Source organism: Coffea arabica, chromosome 6e (genome assembly GCF_036785885.1).
Source record: "Coffea arabica cultivar ET-39 chromosome 6e, Coffea Arabica ET-39 HiFi, whole genome shotgun sequence".
NCBI lineage: Eukaryota > Viridiplantae > Streptophyta > Magnoliopsida > Gentianales > Rubiaceae > Coffea > Coffea arabica.
Genome location: NC_092321.1, coordinates 9,362,814 through 9,388,405, shown reverse-complemented (window position 1 = coordinate 9,388,405; position 25,592 = coordinate 9,362,814). Strand labels below are relative to the sequence as shown.

General features: G+C 37.5%; 4 protein-coding genes across 9 annotated transcripts; 2 read left to right on the top strand and 2 right to left on the bottom strand.

The window, feature by feature from the left end:
* Positions 1 to 484: 484 nt before the first annotated feature.
* Positions 485 to 8,472, top strand: LOC113696100 (diacylglycerol O-acyltransferase 1A-like). Its single transcript, XM_027215440.2, has 16 exons — positions 485 to 1,151; positions 1,454 to 1,534; positions 1,772 to 1,845; positions 1,994 to 2,069; positions 2,226 to 2,293; positions 2,843 to 2,966; positions 3,408 to 3,506; positions 4,734 to 4,835; positions 4,939 to 5,075; positions 5,794 to 5,875; positions 6,025 to 6,045; positions 6,568 to 6,630; positions 7,080 to 7,127; positions 7,265 to 7,327; positions 7,573 to 7,626; positions 8,047 to 8,472. Exons 1-16 carry the CDS (start codon positions 657 to 659, stop codon positions 8,149 to 8,151), a joined length of 1,692 nt encoding a protein of 563 aa, XP_027071241.2. The 5' UTR covers positions 485 to 656; the 3' UTR covers positions 8,152 to 8,472.
* A 1,040-nt stretch (positions 8,473 to 9,512) lies between these two features.
* LOC140009716 (uncharacterized) lies at positions 9,513 to 9,887 on the top strand. Its single transcript, XM_072055993.1, has one exon. It carries the CDS (start codon positions 9,513 to 9,515, stop codon positions 9,885 to 9,887), a length of 375 nt encoding a protein of 124 aa, XP_071912094.1.
* A 2,892-nt stretch (positions 9,888 to 12,779) lies between these two features.
* LOC113696101 (casein kinase 1-like protein 2) lies at positions 12,780 to 19,251 on the bottom strand. The gene is made up of 15 exons (XM_072055033.1): positions 19,111 to 19,251; positions 18,927 to 19,002; positions 18,796 to 18,836; positions 17,059 to 17,128; positions 16,818 to 16,966; positions 16,638 to 16,733; positions 16,489 to 16,559; positions 15,434 to 15,495; positions 15,241 to 15,304; positions 15,078 to 15,162; positions 14,862 to 14,988; positions 14,656 to 14,738; positions 14,518 to 14,581; positions 14,121 to 14,260; positions 12,780 to 13,510 (listed from the first exon to the last, which is right to left on the bottom strand). Exons 2-15 carry the CDS (start codon positions 19,000 to 19,002, stop codon positions 13,226 to 13,228), a joined length of 1,413 nt encoding a protein of 470 aa, XP_071911134.1. The 5' UTR covers positions 19,111 to 19,251; the 3' UTR covers positions 12,780 to 13,225.
* A 1,642-nt stretch (positions 19,252 to 20,893) lies between these two features.
* Positions 20,894 to 25,315, bottom strand: LOC113695319 (IQ domain-containing protein IQM1-like). Of its 6 annotated transcripts, none has more exons than XM_072055026.1 (9): positions 24,590 to 25,315; positions 23,512 to 24,012; positions 23,308 to 23,422; positions 23,144 to 23,209; positions 22,793 to 22,881; positions 22,447 to 22,534; positions 22,073 to 22,303; positions 21,892 to 21,993; positions 20,894 to 21,670 (listed from the first exon to the last, which is right to left on the bottom strand). In XM_072055026.1, the coding sequence occupies exons 2-9, from the start codon at positions 23,997 to 23,999 to the stop codon at positions 21,209 to 21,211; spliced, it is 1,641 nt and encodes a 546-aa protein (XP_071911127.1). In that variant the 5' UTR covers positions 24,000 to 24,012; positions 24,590 to 25,315; the 3' UTR covers positions 20,894 to 21,208. The 6 variants fall into 6 exon arrangements, with proteins under 6 accessions (XP_071911127.1, XP_071911128.1, XP_071911129.1 ...); XM_072055027.1 differs by having other exon boundaries at positions 25,096 to 25,315; XM_072055028.1 differs by having other exon boundaries at positions 23,512 to 23,923; positions 25,096 to 25,314.
* Positions 25,316 to 25,592: the final 277 nt, after the last annotated feature.

Below are 25,592 nucleotides of genomic sequence, written 5' to 3'. Positions count from 1 at the left end.
TAACAGAATATATGTAAGCGACCTGTGCGGTGGTCCAATTCCAAAGCGACGCGGTCTCCGTCAGTCACTGACCCTGTCATCCTGACCTGTTTCCTCTGGGGTAGGCCACGCCGCACCTCTTGTACCGTCCTTCTTTATAGTTTATACTCCAGCATAATATAAACTCACTATTTAGCATCCACTAATTAAAATGAAAAATGGAAAGAAAATAAAACACGCAGACACACAGTCAAACGCACCCGCCCGTCAGAAACTTCCAAGCGGCGGCTCCTTCTCCCGTCGGCGTTCGTCCCCACTTTCTCTCGTCACCATTTTCTCCTCCCACGGGAATTCCCTTTCACCAAAACACGCACACGCTCTCGCTCTCTCTCTCTCTCTCTACCAACAATCTTCAGTAGTATATAAAATTGCTGCATGCAATAGAGATATTCCAATTGAATACTGTTGCTCATTTACACAAAAACAATTCCACATAAATATAACACGACCGCTTCAATTTTCTTCTCCTTTACCAATCACACTTTGTCGTTTCTAGACTTTTCCCCCAATCCTTCTCTCTCTATATCTTTCTACGGAGTCACGGAAAGAGAGTTTCCTCATCTACAACAACATCCGCATACATAAATTTTCTCCGTATACAGCTAGAAATTTTGGAAATGGCGATCATGGAGTCGCCGGAGATTGTGGTTGCAGCGACGGCGACTACGACTACGACGATCTCCAGCGCGGAGAATAAGGAGGAGAACTCGAATTACGATCGGAGCGGTTCTCTTAGGAGGAGGACAGCGAGTTCGGTGGTGGTGGAGGCTGTCGCCGCCGCCGCGGCGAAGGACGTAGTGAAGACTCCTGAGTCGGATTCGGACTTGGACTCGAGTTCCAAAGGGAACTCGACGGATGATAATGAGGAAAGGAGTCGAAGTAAACTGGTGTATGGGAGTAGTGGTGGGGTGGAATTGGTGAGGGAATTGAGCAACGCAAAGGATGATAAGGACAAGGTTGGGAGTGGCGAAGGCAGGGGAGGTGGTGGTGGTAGTGGTGGTGGAGTTGAGTCGTCGTCATCGTCGTCGTGGAAGTTTGCTTACAGACCTTCTGCGCCGGCTCACCGGAGAATCAAGGAGAGCCCTCTTAGCTCTGACGCCATTTTCAAACAGGTTTTCAGCTGCCTCACTAATTACGCAACGTAGATTACATTACACGTGTAATTAATCTAAAGTAGCTAGATTTACTGCTTTGTTATGTGATACGTAAAGTATACTAGAGTTGAGCTCTGTGTACAGAATTCACAGGTTCTATTGATTTGGCGCTTATGGCTTGAAATTTGAGTATTTGAATTCTATGCAGCGGTTAATCTTTTTTTTTAAACTATTTGATTTTTTTCTGAAACCTTTTCTTTTCCGTAAAGTTTTCAGTAGAATGTTGTAGTGCAGGGCACTCATTGCAATTTTTGTTTCAGAGCCATGCGGGTCTTTTCAATCTCTGTATTGTGGTACTTGTTGCGGTAAACGGCCGGCTTATTATTGAAAATTTGATGAAGGTGTGTGACTACTTCTGGCAGTTATGCTTGTTAATTAACGTTACATTTTTTCTGACACATATGAAGCACATTAGCAGTCCTCAGTGCAGACTTTATTGCATTCTACCGTGTAGCAACAACAGATGTTTATTAAGCAGTACTAATTTAGCACTAGCTTGTATATTCTGGCCTGCCATCTATTTGAGAGTTTTGGGTTATATTCATACCATATTGACTGCGTTCTTAATATCTTTACAGTATGGGTGGTTAATTAAGTCAGGTTTTTGGTTTAGTTCGAGATCACTGGGGGATTGGCCTCTTCTCATGTGCTGGTAACTTTACCCCCCGACTCTCTTTTTTTGCTTTTGTTAGTCTCCTCCTTGCCAATTCCAAACACTAGAACGGCAAAGAGTTAAGGTTGGTTTTTTTGGGTTACATATGTGAGCCTAAATACTTATTTCCTTTTCTGGTATCTTGCAGTCTCAGTCTTCTTGTTCTCCCGCTTGCGTCATTTTTTGTTGAAAAATTGGTGCAGAAAAAGTACATTTCTGAACCGGTAAGTTTCAATTTCTATTTTATGTTGGATCATCACTAGGTATTTGTAAATGGTATGTATCTGGATTTTGTATGAATGTAGTTGTTTGTTATTTTTGCTTTCTCCTTTTTTTTCTTTTTCATCCTGACATTGAAAGAAATGGGCTAAATTTTGCAGGTGGTTGTCATTCTACATATCATAATAAGTACAACTGCGATTCTGTATCCTGTTGTTGTCATTCTAAGGTTTGTTATCAACTTATAGCATTGTGACTGTGTATGGTTCTTTATTTCCATCAGGTCCACCATGCCAGTTCAAAGAAAAATGATGTAGAACTGCTTTTATACATTTTGCATTACTGTTTTGGATAGTTGTGAGATATGTTTAAGAGCAGTGACCATAATTTTTTTTTTCTAAAGTTCTAAAATAAATTACTGAATGTGTCAAGATTTGCACACAAGTTGATCTCTGATTAATTATGAAAAATGTATGTCAGGTTTTGACAACTAAAATGTGATTTCTTTTCCTTTTTTTTTATTAGTCTTGAAATCAATATTAGGTTGAATAGCCTTGGTTGCAACTTTTTGCTCTACTCTCGTCTGTCATCTTCATCATGGAGGTGGAAACACAAGAAGCATAAAATATGGAAAATGACTCAGATGTTTCTCTTTACTGCAATATATACTTTGTGGCATTACTTGTTAACATGGGAGATGGGAATATTATGTCAAACTGGGCATTTGTTTGTCGCAATTTTAGTCGTGAACTATTAATCAGAGGTTTGAAATGCTCAGGTGTGATTCTGTTGTTCTCTCGGGCGTGAACTTGATGTTGTGTGCCTGCGTTGTGTGGTTAAAATTGATATCCTATGCGCATACCAATTATGACATGAGAGCAGTTGCAAAGTCACTCGAGAAGGTATGAAGAACACACTCTTTTCTGTTGGTTGATTATCAACTTTTGTCGAGTCATTTTGTCAATATTTCCATGGATAATGTCAGACCCTATGTGGTGGGAAATTTGGTGGTGAAGCTTAAGAAATTCTTTCTTGGCATATCATATATTATTTTATGCTTTCTTTCTTTCACTTCTGCACATCTTGCGTCTGTTTTGTGCTTTCAGAAGTTAATTTAAAATTTTTGGATGGACATTTTGTATGTAATTATTCTCCAGATAACTTTTAACTTTTTGGGCCATTTTGTCAATAGTGTAGAAATTTACCTACTGATTTTTGGTTCCTAATTAGAGGACTCCTGAAAACTTGAAGGTGCAAAATAAATGAGTTTTGCGCCAAGTTCTTGAGTCTAACATTTTTAGAAAGCATAAGCCAGTTCTTTTAAGCTCCTTTTCTAATGATAGGGGGAAGTCTTGCCCAACTATTTGAATACGGATTTCAGCTATGATGTGAGCTTTAAGAGTTTGGCATACTTCATGGTTGCTCCAACATTATGTTACCAGGTAAACATGCTCTAGCCCTGTCTAATTTATTTTAACATTTTATCTCCTGTTGGTATTCTATTGAGATTTTTAGGAGCATATGGACTTGAATTAACCTATGAAGTCTGGAATGTCTTCATTCACGATGTTTCTAGAGAGATAATTTTGCCACATTATTGTTTTGAGATCATGACCTCTATGTTGTAATGTGCCAGTGAGGAGCTCTCGGTTGTTGATGTGAATATGGTTAGGATTATGATGTGTGATGGGGTATGCAAAACTATGTAATCTTTGTTCTGGAAAGGTGTCATCTTGTGTCATTATAGTTAATTTTTTTTTAAATTCTACCTACAACTCAGCGAAGTCTATCTTCCAATATATGTTATGCATATACAAGTGATCACCTACAAAACAGTGGGAGGCTTTGTTGGTCTATTTTGGTTCTAGGATACTAATGCAGATTATGCTTCAATCAATAATGGAAATGGAGCCTAAACTTCCAATGGATGTACTGCTCACCATCTCAAGTTTGCCAATTATTTAGTACAAACTGCAAACTTCTGATCCACAGAGGCAATGGAGAATGTTGTGGTCACTTTTTGTGTGTTTTCAGAGATGCTTTCATTTTATTCTCAACCTTTATAAATTTTCCGTAAGTAATCCTTCTCAACCGTAGAGGCAATCAAGTAACAATGGGTTTGTTAGCCACTATTACCTAATTTTGGGTTTCTTCTTTGAAGGTTAAACATGCGGCTTAGGAGAGATTGAGATTATATTCTATCTTGTAAGCTGCTGCTAGGTTGAATGTGTGCAAATTACTTTTGGCCTAAGTATTTTGGTTTAGCTATTGTTCATACTAGGATCTGATATGGCATTTAGTTCATTGTTAAAGAATTAAAAGAGGAGAAAAAGGAAAGCAAATCCATTAGTTTGGTTCTTGACTTATTTAATTTTGAAAAAAGCTGGTTAAGGTAGTTGATGTTCCATGCTATGTGTTGATAAAAAATACTTTCAGAGAAAAATTTCTTTGCTAGGTGTGAGCTTCATCAAAAGATTTATATTGGTTGTATTCAATGGTTTACACAATGTTATTGGGAAATTGAAAACTCTCCTGTGTGCATTTTCATTTATAGAGAACATTTTTTTCCTATTCAGTATAAAGTCATTAAGTTCCTAATTACTCTAGCATTGTTGGTTTTAGTGGTGAAATTTTTTGATAAGTCTATACTGAGAAACTGTCGTTTGCAGCTAAGCTATCCACGCACAGCTTACATTCGGAAAGGTTGGGTGGTGACTCAACTCATCAAGTTGGTAATTTTTACAGGTTTTATGGGATTTATCATAGAGCAGGTAATTTTCTGTCTTCTTTGTGGGAAATTTGGTTCTTACCTTTTTTCTTTTTTTGGGTTCTTCTTGTGTAAAACTCAGCTGACAAAGTCATATTATCATGCAGTACATCAATCCAATCGTGCAAAACTCCCAACATCCTCTGAAAGGAAATCTTCTATATGCGATTGAAAGGGTCTTGAAGCTTTCAGTTCCAAATTTATACGTTTGGCTCTGCATGTTTTACTGCGTTTTCCATCTATGGTAAGCCATCTTCTCTTTAATAAATTAGTAGAGAACTTTTTCCCATTTCAATCTTTTTGTCCAGTCCAGTGCCGTATGAGGAGGATTCTTATACGGGTAAGAACCTGATTTATATGCTTGACACTGTATTTATTTTTGGGTGGGATTTGAGGGTTAGGGGTTGGGTCATGGGTGGGTGTCCTTGGTCATATGTAGTCCTGATGTCAGTATGAAGTCACGTAGTTGAAGAAAGATATAGAGAAGATACGTGGTGCTTTATCAGTTAAAAATTATGAGATTAGATACACAATCTTTGGAGGTTGACAGTCTACTGGATTTAAGATCAATGTTCTTTGTCATAAGAAAATGACTAAATATCCTACCACATGGAAGTGATTGTGTTAGCTTGATGTTGAGTCATTCACCATTTTCTTTGAGGCTTAGCTGTGGAAACTGGTTGGTATGTATTAGCAAAATTGGGAAAGGAACGACAGTATGAATGAATTTGCATAATCCTTCTTTCATGAAACAAAAACGGAAAAAGGCTCATACCTTGAACTCTATTTTGGTGGAAACAGAAGATTAGAATGAATGTGATTCCAAAAACAGAGAACTGGTTAGAAGATGATATGGAATGATTTGATTGTCTCTCTTCCTCTGGAGATGGAGTCCATGTTTGTTTGCCAATCATCGTTATCCTAGCACTTGACTCTGATTATAATTCTGTGACATCATATAGGTTAAATATACTTGCTGAGATACTGTGTTTCGGGGATCGTGAATTTTACAAGGATTGGTGGAACGCAAAAACAATAGATGAGGTAAACTTTTAGAAGACTTAAATATGATCTTTATGCTGTTACTTTCCTCTTTTACATTTCTCATTCCAATTATCTTAGAACTAATTAGAGATTTTGTTTTGTTCTCCCACCATCAATTGAAATGGTTGTCCTGCTGTGGCTGTTGCTAGTATTGGAGAATGTGGAACATGGTATGTAATCTTCTAGAATTAGTTTCAGATTTGCCTTTCTGAGGATGTTATTTTTTTTCTTTATTTGCCTTTTCCTTCTGTGTGCACATCTATAGCAGTCCTGGTGGATTGAAGACTCTGTTTGTATCTTCATGTAATGACATGTATAATGCATCACAAAGTTTAGCTTATAAGAAAGTCCTCATTTTTGTCTTGCATTTTGTTTTGTTGAATTAGGAGGTATGTTTTTACGCTTTCTGTATAGAGTATCTGCATTTCTTGTGGCGCATGCTTATGTTTTTTTGGCTGCACAAAATGCCGTTTGAGTGTGTTTTAAGCTAAGTGCCGGCTTTGCTGGTGGGGTTTGCAGTTACTCGGGCTGTTCAGTAATTCATACTCTTTCATAAAGGAGATAGATGTTGTAAATGTTCTTCTTCATACATTAGATTCTTGTCATTTCTGTTGTTGGCAGATGCAGTTTTACCAGTATTTTAATATATTTTTGTTGTAATAATTATTGCTTAAAACCTTTATTGATTGCAGCCTGTCCATAAATGGATGGTTCGCCACATTTATTTTCCTTGCTTGCGCAATGGGTTACCTAAGGTAAAGTCTCCAATTTCAAGCTGCCTAATGTATTGAGTTTGTTTGTCCTCTTGTCTTCTTGGAAAGTTGATGCTTGCTGAGTAGTTCAATGGTTCCAATGAACTATTTCAAGCTTCAAAGAACCTTCCAACTCTTTTACAAAGTTTATTATGGATAGTTTAGAAAGACTAGTAGTTAAACAATCAAAGAGAAAAATAAAATTGGTAAAGTAATAGGTAGTTCACCTAGAGCCCAAAAATGAAAAAAGAAAAAAGAAAAAGAAAAACAAGGGCAGTTATTCATGCAGGGGTAGTATTGGAGAAGATAAAAATGTTACACCACACATCTGCTTGCTCTCCATTTATTAAAGTAGTATGAATGGACATCCTTCTTTCCTGTTCCACATTAAAGGTCCGCTGTAAAAATGAAATTATTGTTACTTAGATTTAATATTCATCTTTTTGTTGCAGGGAGTTGCAATACTCATTGTGTTCCTTGTTTCTGCTATCTTCCACGAGGTTGGTGCACATTTACTTCCTATATCTTGCCAGATCCATAGATATCGAACATTTTTCATTTTTTTTCCTTTTTTTAATAACATGTAAGCAAATAATGCATGGAACTTATGATGACTGCGCTTTGTGCTCATTGGCAGCTGTGTATTGCTGTTCCATGCCACATATTCAAGTTTTGGGCATTCATTGGTATCATGTTTCAGGTAAGAGAACCTATCTGTGCATCTGCAGAAAGACTTGACATGATGTAATTAATAGTGTATTTCACAGTACAGGTGGTAGTATGTACGCTGTATCTATTAGACATCTTTCTGTATTGAAACTTTCATTCATATGTATTCTGCTAATTTAGTTTCCAAGAAGCAGAGATGACCCAGATTATATATGGCATCTGTTTTCTCTTTGTTTCCAGCAGGAGTAAGTTTTTTCTCTCCCCTCTTTTGGACAGGTTCCTCTGGTTGTATTGACAAACTTTTTGCAAGCCAAGTTCAAGAATTCGATGGTAGGTCTTTTTAATATTGGATTCTTGTAGCCTATGATTATCTGTAACTTGTGTCTTGTATAGAGCAGTTGATGATTGTGTGTGTGATTGTCTTTTGTTCGTCTTCTCTGGAAGTAAGTGCAAGTATGAGTCTTCGTTGTCTTTTGTTCATCTTCTCTGGAAGTAAGTGCAAGTACGAGTCTTCTTTGAGTTATTACAAGCATCGTAGCTTCGTACCAGCCATTAAGAGCTATGTTTTAGTATTGTGGCTAAGAATCTTCAACTTTTCATATGCACAACCTGTTCGTGCTATTTTATGCTATAATCCTTGGACTCCTGCAGATACAAATAAAATGTACAAACAAAAGAAATTTTACCTGTAGTTGTTCTTGACACTTCTCATTAAGATGCCTGTGGCTGATCATATCCTGTTTTATCCAGGTGGGGAATATGATATTTTGGTGCTTTTTTTGCATTCTTGGTCAACCCATGTGTGTGCTGCTTTATTACCATGACTTGATGAACAGAAAAGGTAATTCAACATAGCCGGAAAATTGTTCGCCGATGGAGCGGGGACTATCTGGATTCCAGCTGTCCTGGGCTTTTACTAGTGTAGGTGCATACCCGCGACTGTACTTGGACCATCTGCGTCTGCAATGCAATGTCGCCTCGCGTGATGTGTTGTTCCGTGCATATAGCCATAGCATATTCGGACCCTTCTGAATTGAGTTTGGGCTAACAATTTTGGTACGAAATGTAATGCGTGTGTAATGTGTATCAGTAGCAGCAAGCCGGCAATGATGTATACATTGACTGTTTGTAAATTATCCAATTTTTCAGGTCCATGGTAATATGTTGTGCCGTCAAGCTCTTGTATAAGTTACCCGTTTCTTTATTCCATTTATTTTGGTACAATAAAAATTTGGGGCACCTGTGAATTTGGCCTCAGAATTTATTACTCCTTAGGATATCTTCTTCTGCTCGGGGAGTCTACGCCGCCAAGTGGTGGTCTTTTCTCCGAAAAGTTGGGTCACCCACCGGACACTTTTACTGCAAGTTGCCTGGTTCGATCATAATGAATAGAATACTGGCTATTCATGGTGCGTACCAGGCCAAAAAAAAAAAATTTTTTTTAAGAGAATGGTCCTATCTATGGCGCGTTCTTTATTGTAAGAATCCGTGGTATTACGTGCTTTGACTTTTCGCAGGCCATGTGTTTCTGTATTCCCCCTAAATGTATTCCACGCATGTTTTGGTAACTAGCGCCGCTTGAACTCATAATGAACGGCCAACTCTAAGTGGGAGTAAATGTTGCCTTGGAGCTGTATGTGGGAGTAAATGTTGGATACCAAGAAAAAGAGTACCTCAAAAAAAGGTTTTATTCTTTTTTAGCCTGTGCTTCTATGGACTGTCTTATCTTATGTGGCAAACAGGCTTCCTCCTTGGGTCCGGTAAATCATATTTTCTCTGCATTATATAATAAAGAGGAAATGTGGTTAAAGAGCAAAACAACCAAAAGACTAGAACAATTCCTTCTAGCTTAGCTGTCTGTTTGTAATTCAAGGGATCTGCATCTGCAGTCCAGAGGAATTATAACAAAATCAGGAAGTCTGTTTGCATGCTTATTGGGTATAGCTGAGTGGCAAGCAGTTATTGCTGGGTGACAAAATGTATTTTGGCGTCATCCATTGAGTTTCTTTCTCCACTGCACACACCTAGTAAGTACCACCAGCATCCAGATCACCACTACCACCGACGGCCCCGAAAACCAAACCAGAGCACACTCACGTATTATTATTACTGGCATCGACTATAAAGCTTAGGAATCCTCCTCGCAACCATATTCTCCTAGTGCTATTACGAAAGGCCTAAAACAAAAAGATTTTTGCTCTTGATTTCCTCCCACAATGGAAGAATTCAGATCCAAGTCCTACCATGACGGAAGGAATTCTCAATTGGAGAGCTACAGCTACAGCAGCAATAGCAACCCCTCCTCGAACCCAACTGGGCTGCAAGATCTCAGATGCTATAGTGCTTCCTATGCAACAGCAGCAAACAATGGCCACACGGAAATTTCTAAGGATGTAAAGCTCAAGAAAGGCAAGTCCGCCAACGGGTCCATTTCAAAAAGTTGGAGCTTTAATGATCCGGAATTGCAGAGGAAAAAGAGGGTTGCTAGCTATAAGGTCTATACTGTTGAAGGTAAAGTTAAAGGGTCTTTGAAGAAGAGCTTTAGGTGGCTTAAAGAGAGGTGCGCTCAGGTGGTCTATGGTTGGAGGTGATCTTCATGCTATTGTGATTATCTGTTTACTATAATCTAGCCTGTATCTTCTTCTTCTTCTTCTTTTTTTTCCTTTATTTGGTTGTTAAGGATTGGTGCAAAAACATATTGGGGAATGATATTGAATTTCAGTTAACAACTTAGTACATGTGTGGTACACATATTGCAAAACATTTTGATTTCTACTGCACCGAAGCTGGTTATGTAAGTGCTTATTTGTCATGAAAGCTGAAGCTTGAGTTGGCCCTTTATATATTGGTTTGGTTTAGGAATATCCATGTTCGAGCGAGAGATGGTTTCGGACTATGGTATGATTAATTGCTGCTCATCTTGGTTTTGGGTGGAAAATTGACTTGATTGATGAGTTAGTTTTGATGTTTGCTCTATGAATGTCACATTGCTTCAACAGCGATTTTTTGGCCCTTATTTTGTCATTTGCTCTGAAGCTATTAGTTTTTTCTTTTTTTTCGTTGAGATTCTGGAAAAGTAGGTCCTTTGAATTTCTTCATGGAATAGTTCTTTTCTTCAGTATATTTTTCTTCAATTAGAGAGAAAAAAATCACGTAAACGGCATTATGATTTAGTAAATTATGTAAATTCCACTATTACTGCAAAGAAGTTTGGTAGCGGGATCTCAGCCTTTAATCCCTTATTCCTGTTATGATAGTTGGTGGTCGCCCTCAAGTTTTAACTTTTTACGGGCAGAAGTACAGTATTCGAGTAGTCTCTCTTTCGTATCATTTTCTGCAGAAATGTTGAAACAGGCACCATTGACAACCATGATTAAAAACTTGAAGGTAATGCTTCTGGTTTTTAGTCATCACCAATTGCATGATAAAGTTGCAGTATCCTAGAAATTGGGTTTATTTGGAACTGAAACATGTGGGATAGTGTGAATAATTAGCTGGAAAGATTCCAGTTCCCTCTCAAGCAATGGATTTAACCTTTCTTGGCTGTTTAAGATAAATTTGGGTCTTCTCATTTGGCTCAAATCATCTTATATTTTAGGCTATACATATTTCTGGTATTAGTCAATAAGATCATTTGGATGCATTTATAGAGTGGAGTTATGTAAGAACAGAAGAAGAAAGACAGTCTGCGTTGTTTGGTCTTCCAGATCAACCGGTGATGGTAATTAAAAAGTAAGATTAAGGTAATGGAATCTAGATTGCTTCGATTAGTTTATTGCATAGAATCTCCTTTGACTCGCACTTGAATGTTTCTGGTCTATTATTCTCGTCTTGGACTCTTCAGTTCTGAGTTACATAGCAATCAAGTCAGTCCACTGAAGGATTTAAGTACTAACCAACTAATATGATAATCGAGTTGGCCCACGATCACTGACGAAGCCAAATTATTAACAATTTAAATCGTGTTTCACACATTCTTAATGGCAATCAGTCTCCTGGGTAGGAGTTCATATTGTGTTGTAACAACATTTCCGCCCCCCAGCCACCTCCTCCTTCCTCTCAAAAAAGGAAAATAGTTCCTGCAAGCTTGCTTTCATTAAGTGCCTTGAGCCCAGATTTGAAGGAGGTACGAGTCTGACGTTAAATGCACATCTGCCTTAGCCATTTTGGGATTAAGATGCTCCTTTTCATTGACAGTTACCATTTTTTTATTGTCAGTATTGTCACTGCAGTATTGTTCATGTGTCGTCTTTATTCTGATGAAGATTAATTTGCTGTTCACTCTCCGCTCCGCAAAAAGGATGGATGAAATTATGAATCCCTCTTTTGAATTGGAAAGATGATTGCGAGTCCCCTCTTGAAAAGGTGATCTCACCAAATTTCCTTGTCCAACACATTCACATGCACTGATGCACGCTCACCTTGAAGGCCCTGTGGATAGAAAGATTTGTATGGTCAAGAGTAATCTGAACAGAATCATGATTCTTTCTTTTCCATCTTCGGGTGTTTGATGATGGGGTGAAGTCTAAAATATTCAGCCATAACTGTACTTTATGATGTAGGTATTAGGATAACATACTATGCACTAACAGAATGAATGCATCACCATAAACGAGTGTAGGAGGATAGCTACTTATATTTTCTTAGGAGATTTGTACTAAAAGTTATTATTTGACATTTATTGTTTTAGTGCATGCATTAGTTAGATTTGTTATGCTAGGTATAATTATCTTCAACAACTGTAGATGTTCTTGATCCTTGATTTGCAAGCAAGGATCTTTTTCCTCAAACCTGATCATGTGAATCATTTGGCTTGCATCCATCTACATAAATCAATGGTCCAAGTGGAAATTTTTATGCATGCAAGCAGAAGCATCAACCTGGTTAACACGAATAATCTTTCAAGCTCTGAGACCTTGTTCGACCACAAAAGATGAAATAAAGGATGCCACACGTCACTAGTTGGTTTCACCATATTTATGGTGATGAACGTCAATAACATCCTGACCAACAACTTCAAAAAAAGCGAACAGAAGCGTGAAGCACCACGGGCTTTGTGGCAGATCAATGCAAAAAAGAAAAAAGAGGAAAATGCTAAATAATAGACTAGTGGCTTCATGAAAAATCACCCACTTGGTTACCAGTGCTCCATCCCATGCCTTTTAAGGAGCCATCTGTGGAAGAGCTGATCTCAGTTCTGCCAAATATCCTACCACTGTTTGCAGTGAAAAGTTTAGCCGCATGGGCCTGGATCAGAAAGACACGGACGGTAAGTGTTTTTAAAGCTTGCTGTTTAGTTTCAATAATGTTCTCTCTCGAGGTGAAATATCCGAGGGTGACCAAACAGACGAGTGTCTGGTGAAAGGATATGGCTATTTGGTCAATATATTACATCGTCAAGGTCTCAAGGAGATTAATGAGGACCGGCAACACCATCCTCTTTTCTTGGCTTCTAGTTTTCACCATTTCGATAGGTAAAAAAATTCAGTCAACAAGCCATTACAAAAATAAGGAAACATTACATAAATGTGCACTGGTTTATGCATGACCAGGAACTGTGAAACGAACAAAAATAAGAGCAGGTCCTCGGGCAGACACAATTAAGTTGCAAATTTACAGTTCCCTGATGATTTAAACCAGTAACTCTCAGCACTCAGGAAAAAAGAAAAAAGAGCAGTGGTTGAGATCCAATAGTATATCCACGCAAGTGGGCAGAGCTTCACCTGTCTTGAATTTTGTTGCACAATCTGGTCCTCTTTATCGCTAAGGTCTTTGGGAGCATCCATACCGAGCCTGATCTTACTCTCCATATCACAACTTCCCAGAAATGCAACTCCAAGAGCTTTAATGAATTTAATGGGATGTCCAGTGGATGATGTTGACGATGTACAAAATGTAAAAACTGAAGCATCCAGCAATGAACCATCTATTAATCATCAAAGCGCAGGCTCTCAATGCCCTTGAGAGTGGACTCAAAGTTTTTTACACCAGAATTGTTTTTGCCAGATGAAGTGTGCCTGGGGTCTGAGGATCCACCAAGGGGCAAGGTCCTTTGTCCGCTAGAGATTTTCTGTGCCGTCCCTGGACTAGCCTCAGGTGTACGAGATCGAGTAGGATCAGAATCATTTCCTGCAGTGAATGTTTCACGGCTACCGGCTATAGCACCTCTTCTCAATGATCCACTTGATCTTCCCAAATAGGCAGAGCTTGATAACTGCAAAACCGAAGAGGTTAACTTACACGTACATGCATGACTTCTACTGCCAAAGCAGGCTGGTAGCCAATTCATGCTAAAACACACAATTTGATAGCCAAAAAAAACCAATAAAACTGATACAAATGAAAATGGAATATTTTGATAGCCAAAAGAACAAATATTTTTTCTAATTCATACACTTTGATCTCTCTCTCCCCCCCCCCCCTTTCTGTGTCTTCTTCTTTTATTATAATTTTTTCCCCAGAGACTCTTCTCCCATGCTTTCTGTCAGGAATATCCACAAAATTTAAAGAGCTCAACATCAAATGAATTCTAGCTGGCAGTAAAACTTCAATAATGCACATAAAGGAGAGAGGAAGACAACACATAATGGCCAAGAAAAAAATACAGTGAGCATATAAACTAGAAAGTGAACAGTGGATGAGAACACCAAAGGCCGAAACAGAAGCATAAAGCAATGGCAGGCAAATAACAATGAAATCCAAAAAGCACAAGTAAACCAACAAAGGTATGTAAGACAAGGATGACAAAACGAGCAAAAGACCAGCACAGGCATCATAGCAAATATGCCTTCTCCGCAAATCTAAATATCATTCAAACAACTCACCCCGACTTCTTTGCTTGTTGAATCATTTGCAATTGGGCTCTTCTGCTTAGATAAACTCCCGACATTTAAGAGTGGACCAGAACTTCTTCGTCGTGAAGGATCTGCTGAAGAAAATCCAGCTTGTCTTCCATCTTCTTCACCTGTAACAAAGACAATAATTGGGAAAGACATTGGAGCCAATATCAGAAAAAATATTTCTCCTTAGAGGCACTTAGAAGAATGAACATCATGGCATCTACCAGCATAGACTAAAGTTTCTAGAATTACTAAGAGGAGGGATAGATATAAAAAAGGGCTAAGGCAAATCATACACAACTTGTTCCAAAAGAATATAAATGCATCATCACTGCATTACAGAGAGAAAGACATTTACATACAAGGTGCAAGGAAAAACTACCTTGTTGCCTTTCAATGTTGGGTATAGCAGGTGGCATTCCTGAGCTTGTTCCCGCACTAGGACCCTAAGCCAGATAAACCATCATGAAAAGTAGAATCATTGATAATGGATGAAAATCCAATAATATATAAGACTTACAACTGCCCGAGAAGGTGGTGCAGCAATCTGAGACTGTTGATATTTTAAAATTGTCCAATCAAAAACATAATCGAACTGGAAGCCTACATTGCCATGCAAAATAGAATGAAATATGATACATCCAATTGAGTAGAGATAAAGTTCATCAAATAGCTCATGCTACTGTCAGCAATCCGAAGGAAACTCTAAAGCTTATTGATGCGAACCTTCACGAATGAAAAGATCACGGAATATTCGCTTCAGATAAGCATAATCCGGTTTATCCTCAAAACGAAGTGACCGACAATAATGGAAATAGGAAGCAAACTCAGTTGGGTAACCCCTGCATAAGGCCTGAAAGAATAGCACATAACCACTGAAATTTCTCTTGAAAGCCAAGCCCAATCCAACAACAGTCTTACCAAGAAAGAGGAAAGAACTACCTCAATGGATGTAGAAACCTTTCTTTCACTGATTTTCTCGTACTTCTGTTTCTTGGTACCTGCTTTCAGTCCCTGCCATGGAAGACTGAGAATGCAATCGATGTCAACATGGCTTAATATGGTTTAAAAGAAAATAAATGGAGCGATATGCTGCCAATTTCACCTTCCTCTGAGGAAATACATAAGAACATATCCAAGAGATTCCAAATCATCCCTCCTGCTTTGTTCTACAACATCCAAAAACACAGAAGGATGAAATGACATAAGCATTAGAATATTACACAGCATAATTGTACGAGTCAACATAAACCACAAAGCAACATAAACCACAAAGCACAGATGAAAAGAATACTAACCAATTCCAAGGTGAGTATTCATGCTTGCGTACCTAGCAGTTCCGGTCAAATTCTTGTTCTCTCTGCAGTTTTGTATCAGCAGATAGAATGTTACTAACAAACAAAGAAAAGTGAAAAAGCTGCATAATCCACAACACAATAAATGTCTTGTGTCATCTATGCATGAGAGAGATGCAGTTAACACAGAGTAGGAGCAGCAGAGATGGTTAAAACACTCAAACATAGAATACAACCATAGCTAGTTTCTTTATTAAGACAAAATAGATAATTAGATATCTGCAATAAGATGTCAATGCATAAACGAGTGTAAAAATCCACCGAAGACTGTACCAACTAGGAAAAGATAAGGTAAATGAGACCAAGGCTATCTCAGTAGAAAATGAAAATACAAACTGAATCTCCCAAGCACAAAAAAGCCAATAGATAAGACTTTATGCAATACAGAAGTTACAATTTGATTTACTTCTAAGTTCACTACTTATTCAGAAAAGCACAAATGCAAGGGGAGACATTATCTTCTACCATCATTTTGCTTAAGAATACATTATAAAAAAATAATAATACTTGATAAGGAAATCCCAAGACATCTTAAGGAATCAGATGGACATTGCCAAGACTGTAATAATTTTCAGATCAGAAAATCTACTGCTCCTCAATCAAAAGTTGGGGAGATATATACAGGAGAAAGCATTAGAGGAAAAAAAGTATAAAGAAAAATGATACAAATCCCTTCTCCACAGCTACGGAAACGCTCAACAACAAATAAGATGCTTATACAAGAAATTGGATAAGTTATTTCAATGTTCTGAAGACAAGTTGCTCCCCCATCTAACAACTCTAAGAAGGGGAATTGATACACGTCATGTGACATTGTAAGCGGTCATACTGCACATAAACCCGACATAATCCCATAATATATTGACACAAGAAGTAACATGTCAAGTATTGCTGAAGTTTTGCAGGGAAAGTTAAGATGTTCGCATTGGTACGAATGAAAACAAAATGATGGTGTAAATATGTCAGCCACTTCCATGTAAAACCATTATAAAGCTCACCTGTACGGTATGTGCTGGTGGGTTGAAGTGTCTCTATATTTCTTAGCCAGACCAAAATCTATGACGTAAACCTGCATTGCACCCCAAACTCCTCCAGTAAATTTTCTTGAAAAAATTCAGTTCAAATATGACAGAGATAGGATTGCAACCTGGTTAGCACGGCGTCCTAAGCCCATAAGAAAATTGTCTGGCTTGATATCTCGGTGTAAAAATGACTTTGAATGAACAAATTCAACACGATTGATCTGAAATCAAAATCAAGAGGGGAAATCAATCACATATGAATATTTGAAACTGTACAAAAGTAGCCACCAAGTCAATGAAAAGACCATTTGGTCTGCCAGCATAAGGACAGTCTTTAGAGAAAGTTTCCGACTGCAAAAATTGAATAAGTCCTCAAGGCTTGGGCCAAGCAAATCCATGACGAGAACATTGTAGTCACCCTCAACTCCAAACCATCTCACATTTGGAATTCCAGCTGCACGTGAAGCCATCATAAATCAAACGTAACAGACAATGGAAAGCAAATCTTATCAGAAACAATGAGAAAAAGGGGTTGCAATTCATTACTTCCTCCCTGCAGAATTCTGTACAACTTTGACTCATAAAGTAACTGAGGATGCTTTGTCTTCACATTTTCCTGAGGACAGGGCATGTCAAAAGTTTCAACTACTCAAACTTCCCAACCAATTAATTAGAAATAAGGATTGAACATGCTGTCTCAGTGAGAATAAAGCAACTAAACTCATAGAACAAAATAAATAAACTTTCAGCAATTTGCAGAGCAACAAAATCAACAATATGCATGTCAAAGAGACCAGCTACTATTGCTTCTTATCAGAAAAACAAATTATCCCTGTCTCACCAAGCAAGTCTATCCGTTTGTCTCCACCATTTAAATATCAAGTATATAATACAATCATGCTCAGTTAACAAACTTCTTGAATATGTACTAGAGATATCTGCAAAATACTACGATATTATAGAAGACAGGAATGACATGCTACAGCACATGATAATGTAGCCAATTATTATCATCCACATATTCTCCTTAGATTTAGCAAAATGAAATACGAATTCCAACAAAAAATTCCAGTGAGTTTTTATAGGCATCGCAGATAGTCAGAAACTCCTCCTCTCCTCTTCAACCATCAAAAGAAGATACAAATGTTTAAACACCAAAATACATAATGTAGCGGCATTACTCTGAGTAGCTAAGCATCGTGAAACTGTTACTAGTTTTAACTAATTCTCAACATCAAGCAAAATATTACAATTCATTACAGAACAAGAAAAAAAAACTAATTACCGTTGTGATAAATTTCACTTCCAAAGTTTGCTTTCCTACTTGATAATTTTACTAGAATAGTTTAGTATGTCATATTCATTAGTGAATACAAAGGTCTGCAAACAAGTCATGATACACAAGCTTCTGTTGCTTGAACAACTAGTAGTAGTATGAAAATAAGATGCTGTCACTGGGAGTTTAAAGTCAGAATTGCAACACTGTATTCAACTAGTTGCACCCAAGAACAATCACCACTTAATCTAAAGTCTTATGCAAGGACTCAGGGCTTTCTCTAAAGAATCGTGTAATATTATCATGATTCCCACAAGAAAAGAATTTTCACTACTGAAAAACCCTTACATATGCAAATCAAACATCAAGTACATAATTATATGACACAGTAACCACCTCCAGCCTGGCTAAAGGACCTCTTCAACTCCCACTCTCTCAGTAATACCTTGACCATGGAAAAGAAATACCTTCAAACAGCTATTCAAAGAACAACAGAAGAAAGTAAGAATCTTAACAACTTCGACCAATAAGAAAACTTCATTCTGGAGACATCCTCCTCAAGTTCTTGCTACTTAGCAATTTTTGCAATGGTATTATCCGAATTGTAAATCCAAGGACGACGGCAGGTACTTACTAGCAAAAATAACCCCACATCCAGTATCCTTGAAAATAAAATCCTCAGAATTGAATCTTTTCAGAAACCATTTGACGGTAGACAAACATATCCTACTTTGCTAAACCTTATTCGACAGCTCCATTTGCACTTCAAATGCTCGGAACGGTATCTTATTGTGTTAGTGCAACTACGTTAATAAATTTCCCACGCTTAACTAGCATATACACACATATTAGGCAAGTAAAAAAATCCCAATGTCACACATTAAATTTTTCACAAATTGCCCCAGATGACCTATACTTCAAAAGATAAAACTAATCTGATGACCTCAAAGAACAGTCAAATAACAAGGGAAAAAGACCAAGTCTACAATCATAGAAAACACACTCACAAGCTTAATTGCAACTTCTTCATTGGTCTGTATATTAGTCCCTGCACCAAAAGTATCCAGAGGGAGGGAATCGTGAATTCAAGTGAAATTACAAAAAACAAAATTTAAAAAGGAAATTTTGAGGAACAAACCTAGATAGATCTCGCCGAACGATCCGCTGCCAATTTTCCGACCAAGGCGATACTTATTTCCGACACGCGGCTCCATCTAAAAAAGGTCACCGATTATCGAACCCTAGAGATCTAGGGATTGAATTGACTGTAAGAAAGCTGTTAATTAATTCACTTTTTTCTTTTGTACAACTACAATTACTACCAGGGTTAGGTTGAAAACGAAAAAGTAGGAGGAGGAGGAGCAAGCAAAAGAGCCGTCTTCATAGTAGGAGTACTTCTTTTCTGCTTAATCTGAATACAGAAGCTGTCATGCCATGGAAATATGGATATATACTAAGTACTATTACCATATTATTTTTTATCTCTCTAAATATATAGGCGTTGGAGTTGATCTAACGAACTCAACGCCGTTCAGTGTGTGTCCTTGTGTGAAATTGAATGCTCGTGGCAGTGTGCATTCACGCGCTCAATGACGAGAAATGAGCGTGGGAGAAGTTCCTGTAAGGACCCGAGGCCAAATGATTGTCACAAAAACCGTTAGGGCCGGTTTTGTTTCATTTCCACAGGATATAAAGTCACTTTATCTCGCATGTAATCCACTTTCAAAAACGAATTAAATCGCTTACAAATAGTTCGAGTTCGAACTCGACTCGAGTTCGATCAACATCGAATTCGAGCTGATCAAGTCGAATTTAAATTCAAAAATATTCAACTCGTTAGTTCGTGAGCTGACTCGATTATATATTTTTTTTATTTTTTATTTTAATAGTAAAATTACATATATATAATATCCCTAATATTCCCTAATATATATATATAATATCCCAAATACCTAAAATAACATATATATATATATATATCCCTAATATTTAATTATTTTATTAAAAAATTATTATTTTATTTATTTTTAAAAATAAAATAATTATTTTTTTTTAAGATCGAGTTCGAGTTTTACATTGAGAGTTTGTCGAGATTGAATTCGAATTCGAATTTCATAAAACTAAGTTAAGACATGATTCGACTCGACTCGTTTGTATATATATATTATCCAAATCATCCGGACAGCTTCTACTTGCAACCGCTCTTGCCCCAATTTCGATACTCCGAGTATGGTGTTCTGCTACTGTTTTTGTAGGGTCTAAGGTCACATGAGTTTTCATCTATCTGAATGAAGGCCATATGTCACGTGATCAGAATTTGTTACCTTGGTGTCTATGAGTTGAGTTGAGAATATTGTTTGATTTGAACACAAACTAGAATAATTTAGCTATGCTCGAACTCGACTAAATTTAATTACTCACATGAATGTAATTACTCATAAGTAGAGCACAAATATAATGCTTGAGCTTGGTCTTCAAGCTTAATCACTCATAATTACTCATAAGCGACGCATAAATATATGAAAATACTCATTGGAGCATAGTATCACTAAGTCATCCTTGACTTCGAGCTAGCGCGAGTAGCTTGATTGATTCGAATGCAATCCTAATTCCTAACTCTTCCTTCCGGTTTGACCATTTGGTGGCAACTCGTGAACTCGTATCCATTTCACTTGCACTGCTTTTTATCTTGGCTGTGGGAGTAAAGTGAAACAAAATTTTGTTGGTCTATGGTCTATAAGCAAAAGCAATTGGAAATTAAAGTTGAGGCATCATACTTTTCTTTTGATTCTATCTTTATCTTATAGTCGATTAAAAAAAAAAAAAAAAAGTTCAAGCAAATTCGGTTTACTCTGATTTTATTTGTACAAATTCGGTTCAAACAAAAAATGTTCAAGACTGGTTAATTAACTATTTCTGGTTTGTACCTTAGTGAGTTCAAGATCTTTTTCACCGCAGTTAACAATTTACAGTTTTGCTTTTGGATCAAGATCACAGCATTGTGAACATAGATAATCTCATTTTGCTGTTACAATGATATACTTTACAACTAAACAAAGGAAACAAATTACATAGCGTGCTGCTACAATTTTTTGAATCAGCGTGTAAATGAATAAATTAGAATGAATTGAACAATATAAACTGATCAGGCGTACACAAAGATTGAAAGAATCAATCAAACCTACGTTCAAACTGAAGGAGCCAAAACTGGGTAAAACAATACTTGGCTCAACTAAGTTTCCTACCAAAACTAGATTAAAAGAACAAAAGAACGAAGGTTCAAGTTAGTTTCCTCGTTCTTATCACAAGGGGTCGAAGATCATATCAGGAGCATTATTGGCATTCAGCCCATATCCTGTACATCTGCTTAGGCTCAGCTTATTCGTATCTCAGGGAAAAAGCTTGCGCTCCCATTTAATCTCAGTGAGCAGCTGGAATGGCGGTTCTAGGACTTGGAAGTCCCATGTATGCAAGTCTAGGAGAAAGGCGAACCTTTGGGCTCGGTCTTGGGGATGGGATTGGACCATAGTTGAACAATGCTCCACTAGCCAAACGAGGCGACAAATTAACTTGTTCAAGTGCTCGGCTCTGTAATTCTGTTGGATAGTCCCTAACACAGCTAATTCGTGGTCCAGTTCCAGTACTCCACTTGCATGACAAGTGTTTAGCCATGGTATATAGGGGAGGCTTTACAGTCAGATGAGCTGTGTTCTTGGCATTTTGGCGACTGGCTGCTGTTGCATCTTTCCCAGACAGACCATGTACATCAGTTGTGCTTCCATCTTCTGGCTCTGTAGTTGCTGAAGCGCTCCTATTGCATTCAGCGTTTGCTTCCTCATCAGGAACCTTAAACGAAAGAAGATCATCATCTACTGCACATCTCTGCCCAGTAAAGAAGACAAAAAAGTATCATCAGCCATCTGTTTTATCTGAAGATTTTGCTCAAACATGCAAAAAAAAAAAAAAAAGAATGGAGCCAATTCACTTCTTAGCGTTTTTATTAGTATTTCCAGGTTCATAGTGGATGCACACGATATGCACTATGATATAAAGTAGAGAATGCATAATATTTCCAGAAAACATAGAAACTGCACTACGCATACCTTAACATTTGAAAGATCTACACGGTTCTCCTCCAAGAAGCTAATGAACACCCTGAAGTTCTCTTCGGTTGGATGATAATGACCACTATATGGCCAAATTGCCTGTAATATAAGAAAATGATTATCATTTACCGTCAGCTTTCAAAGATGTTCACAGCAGTCAGTAGATCTGTATAATTACCTCAAGGGCTCCACCATGAGCAACAAGTCTTCCGGCTGCTGTAATAGCTCCACCTGCTAAAAAACTTGAATGCTGGAAAGTCCCTTTCTTCTTCTGCCCAACATACAAATTCCTTGATGTGCTGAGTACAAATATCCATTTGGAACCCTCAACAGTGTCGACAAACATGCCACTTTCTCTGTAAACTAGCATGCCATTTTCCACGATAACTTCAAATGATTCTCTCTCTTTCTAATGAGGGGAAACAGAAGTAACAACCAAGAAAAGTTTTGCCAAATTAGAGTCCTGTGTAATGCATCAGTAAATCTGCTAAAAATGTACTCAACAATTGGAATCTATATGATGATTATGTTGTTTCGTGACTTGAAACTTACTGGTCCTAGATATTTGATGCATTGATGTTGTAGATTTGTTCTCGAGCACTTCTCAAGATTTAGTTCTTTTCCATCTCCAACATCCAACCTACATATCAAAGCTGATTTTGTTAGCGGAAATCAGCCACAGAAACTATGTCTGTTAAGATATGTTTTAATAATTTGCTGTCAGCTACAAGAAAACTCAGGCCAGTAAAATATAAAACATGGTATACTCATCAACTTGGACAAACTTCAGATGCAGCGAATGGCCTTGAAGTAAACTATCATAAACTTCTATTTTCAATCTTAATGCATTTCTCAAACGAGATCACAAGCTAAACAAGATCTACAAAGAAACACTCACCAGTAAAAAAAAGGTTGCGAGCTTTCACTTTCAAACCAGACATCATAATAGATGTGTAAATTGTGTCCATACCGATGGCGTGGATCAATCTGAAAGAGATGAGGAAGAACAGTGAGTGCAATATGATATATTATCTACTCAGATGTACTCATAAATACTAATAATCTTTGAAAAAGATTTCTATCAACTACTTAGATGTTAGACTTATTATGACTTTACCAAATAGATTAGATCCAAAATTAGATTATATCTACAGGCATGTCAAGAAAATCCAAGCAAACTTCATTACTTCAAGATCTGTCATTTGTTGTTGAATTGGGAAAAAGTATCTAAAAGAAGCTAAACACTTACAGCCTCAAGCCAGTGCTGTAGGGCAAGCTTTTGAGCCTTCTCGTCCTTGGATAGGCCTTTGCCAACCTGAATGTGAAAACAAAATTCATAAGCACGTTTGATAATTTATTCAATAAAAAATGAGAAAAAAAGTTCAGGCACCGTAAAATGGCTGAGAATGAGACCTTGGCTACTCTTGTTTTTGCTCGAGCCCAGCGTGAAACAGCAGTTTCTGGTTTGTCATCATTGAAGAATGATACCGAGCTCCGCTTGAGAGCTGCAAAGTCCAATGCCTTCCACCTAAAACATATAAGACTAGTCAACTAACTGAAAAAGATGCCAAAATACAAATGGAAATATCCAGATAGTTTACTGTGTATAAGACTCACCATAGCTCCTCAACCACAACTGCACAATCTGCAAGGTGTCTTCGAGTCCGGTAGCTCTTGTAGACTTTCTGAAGCTTGACTGCTGCAGCATCAAGCTCGCTCACAGGACGTGGAGAGTACAGCATAGCAAGATCAGGAAGAAAACTGGAGGGAGTTAATACATCAACAGCCCCATCAGCTTTTGCATTTCTGTCATTGGACTCTGGTTTTCTTACGTCTTGAATTAGATTCTTGAATGAAAGCGTTGATTCAAGCATTAATCTCATAGGTTCGCAGTTCTTCAAATCTATTGAATTCTTCCTTGAAACTTCATCCGACACATCCGTCTTGGAGGCAACTTCTGAATCTGCTTTCTTCAAGCTATCTGCACTGACGGTCATCTCTCCGTGTACTGAATGGAAAGTATTGTTGTCTGCGAAATTCAGAAATCTACGGTGGTTCAGAATTTCTTCCCAGGCGGAAAAAAGTAATGATAGTGATAAACCCATAACAAATATCCACCTACAAATTGATTGTTAAAGAAGAGTAAACTATCATCAACATAAATTTCTAGAGACATCTTAAGTTTACTTTGAAAACCAACATCATGGCAACCAACATAAATGGATCGTTAAATATGCGCAAAATAAGCCATTTGGAAACCAAAAATGATCAATTATCTTGGACATTCATCTTATCCGAGAAAAAACTTTCAGAAGCACATAAATGAAAATATATTCTAATTCATAAACCAAAATGAATTATGATAGTTTGATGCTTTCATATCTAGCAATAGCATTTCTTGATTACTGAGTGGCCTTATTCACCCTGCGTTGCTGTAAAATATCAGTTCCATAAATATAACCAATCCATACTCCAAAATTTTGTACCTCACATCATATCCCTGTTTTCAGTTTCTCAAGAAAATAAATAATCGTGTTCCTGAATTGTATTACCAAACTTGATAGAAACCGAGAGAGACAGTTCCCGATAGGAAGACAAAAAAGAGACAGGAACAACCACAGATTCTGACATGGAACCCAAAAACAACAAAACAGAACTAAGTAAACCATCTTGATATCATGATTGAATGACTGACCTAAATTTTGGAAAGATCGAAGCTTTGGGGAGATAGTTTGCTCTGTTCTTCAAGAAGTGTTAGGTAGTAAAGGGAGAAAATATCTTCACTTTTCACCAAATTATTTAACACAGGAAGATTTCTATGATTATGACCAGTCTCCCTCCTCTCCTTATATACCCATGGAGTTCAAGAAGTCTGATGTAGAAAAATTGGGAGAAAAAGAAAACAAAGAAATACTTATTTGAAAGCTCAAAGGGAGTACCAAATACGGTAAACTCGTGGACTAGAAACTCTACGGCTGTCGTTGAATTCTCAATATACTACTACCAGTTGAACTAAGAAGGTTCATTACATTTTCATGGTGGGAATGGAATTGGAAAATGGTTTTGGGATATTGAAAAGTTGAAAACAACAGTAGTTTCAAAGACACGAGTGGTTGATGAATTCAAACAGAGAAAATTGTTTGAACAACTTTTCCAGTTACATTGCAACAAGTTTCACAAAAGGTTTATAATACGACTAACCTTTTCTGAGATTTTGTACCCCAATCAGCATATTAAAAAAGATTTGAGGGTGGTCAAAGAAAGTAAGCTTTGGATTAATGCCAGAGCGGTGTTTCCATGAAAAAACTCAACCACCATTTCCACAAACAAAATAAAAAGAAAATGGGGGGTTTCCTGTTAAATTTCTCAACTCGGATTGTCAGCAATTAATTTTCTACATCAAGTGTTTTTAAAGGTCAACTACTTGTGCGGTCCAAACCGGGCCCATGAAATCGAAAACGCGCCAACACGTAAGTAGGGGCTGAATTGATGGATGTACGTCAAGAGAAAATTATATGTGTCCGGTGCTGCTGAACTTTGACGTTTATCCTGAAATTTCTAACTCTTGAACTTTCTCTGTCATCCTCGTCGTTTCTCAGCAACATGGCCTAGTTGTTTTTGTTTTCTTGTAAATGCGTCCTTTTTTTAATTTTTATTTTTTTTGGTCTGGTCAATTTGTCAATTCGTTGTGCCTTGTG

Excerpts from the sequence above, each read along its gene's own strand:
- LOC113696100 (XM_027215440.2), top strand. The coding sequence starts at position 657 with ATGGCGATCATGGAGTCGCCGGAGATTGTGGTTGCAGCGACGGCGACT. Across the intron at positions 1,152-1,453 it reads CTGACGCCATTTTCAAACAG|AGCCATGCGGGTCTTTTCAA; the intron begins GTTTTCAGCTGC and ends TTTTTGTTTCAG. Across the intron at positions 5,076-5,793 it reads TACTGCGTTTTCCATCTATG|GTTAAATATACTTGCTGAGA; the intron begins GTAAGCCATCTT and ends GACATCATATAG.
- LOC140009716 (XM_072055993.1), top strand. The coding sequence starts at position 9,513 with ATGGAAGAATTCAGATCCAAGTCCTACCATGACGGAAGGAATTCTCAA.
- LOC113696101 (XM_072055033.1), bottom strand. The coding sequence starts at position 19,002 with ATGGAGCCGCGTGTCGGAAATAAGTATCGCCTTGGTCGGAAAATTGGC. Across the intron at positions 16,560-16,637 it reads TAGGACGCCGTGCTAACCAG|GTTTACGTCATAGATTTTGG; the intron begins GTTGCAATCCTA and ends GGTGCAATGCAG. Across the intron at positions 14,582-14,655 it reads CACCACCTTCTCGGGCAGTT|GGTCCTAGTGCGGGAACAAG; the intron begins GTAAGTCTTATA and ends TATCTGGCTTAG.
- LOC113695319 (XM_072055026.1), bottom strand. The coding sequence starts at position 23,999 with ATGGGTTTATCACTATCATTACTTTTTTCCGCCTGGGAAGAAATTCTG. Across the intron at positions 22,882-23,143 it reads TACAGCACTGGCTTGAGGCT|ATTGATCCACGCCATCGGTA; the intron begins GTAAGTGTTTAG and ends CATCTCTTTCAG. Across the intron at positions 21,994-22,072 it reads CTCATGGTGGAGCCCTTGAG|GCAATTTGGCCATATAGTGG; the intron begins GTAATTATACAG and ends CTTATATTACAG.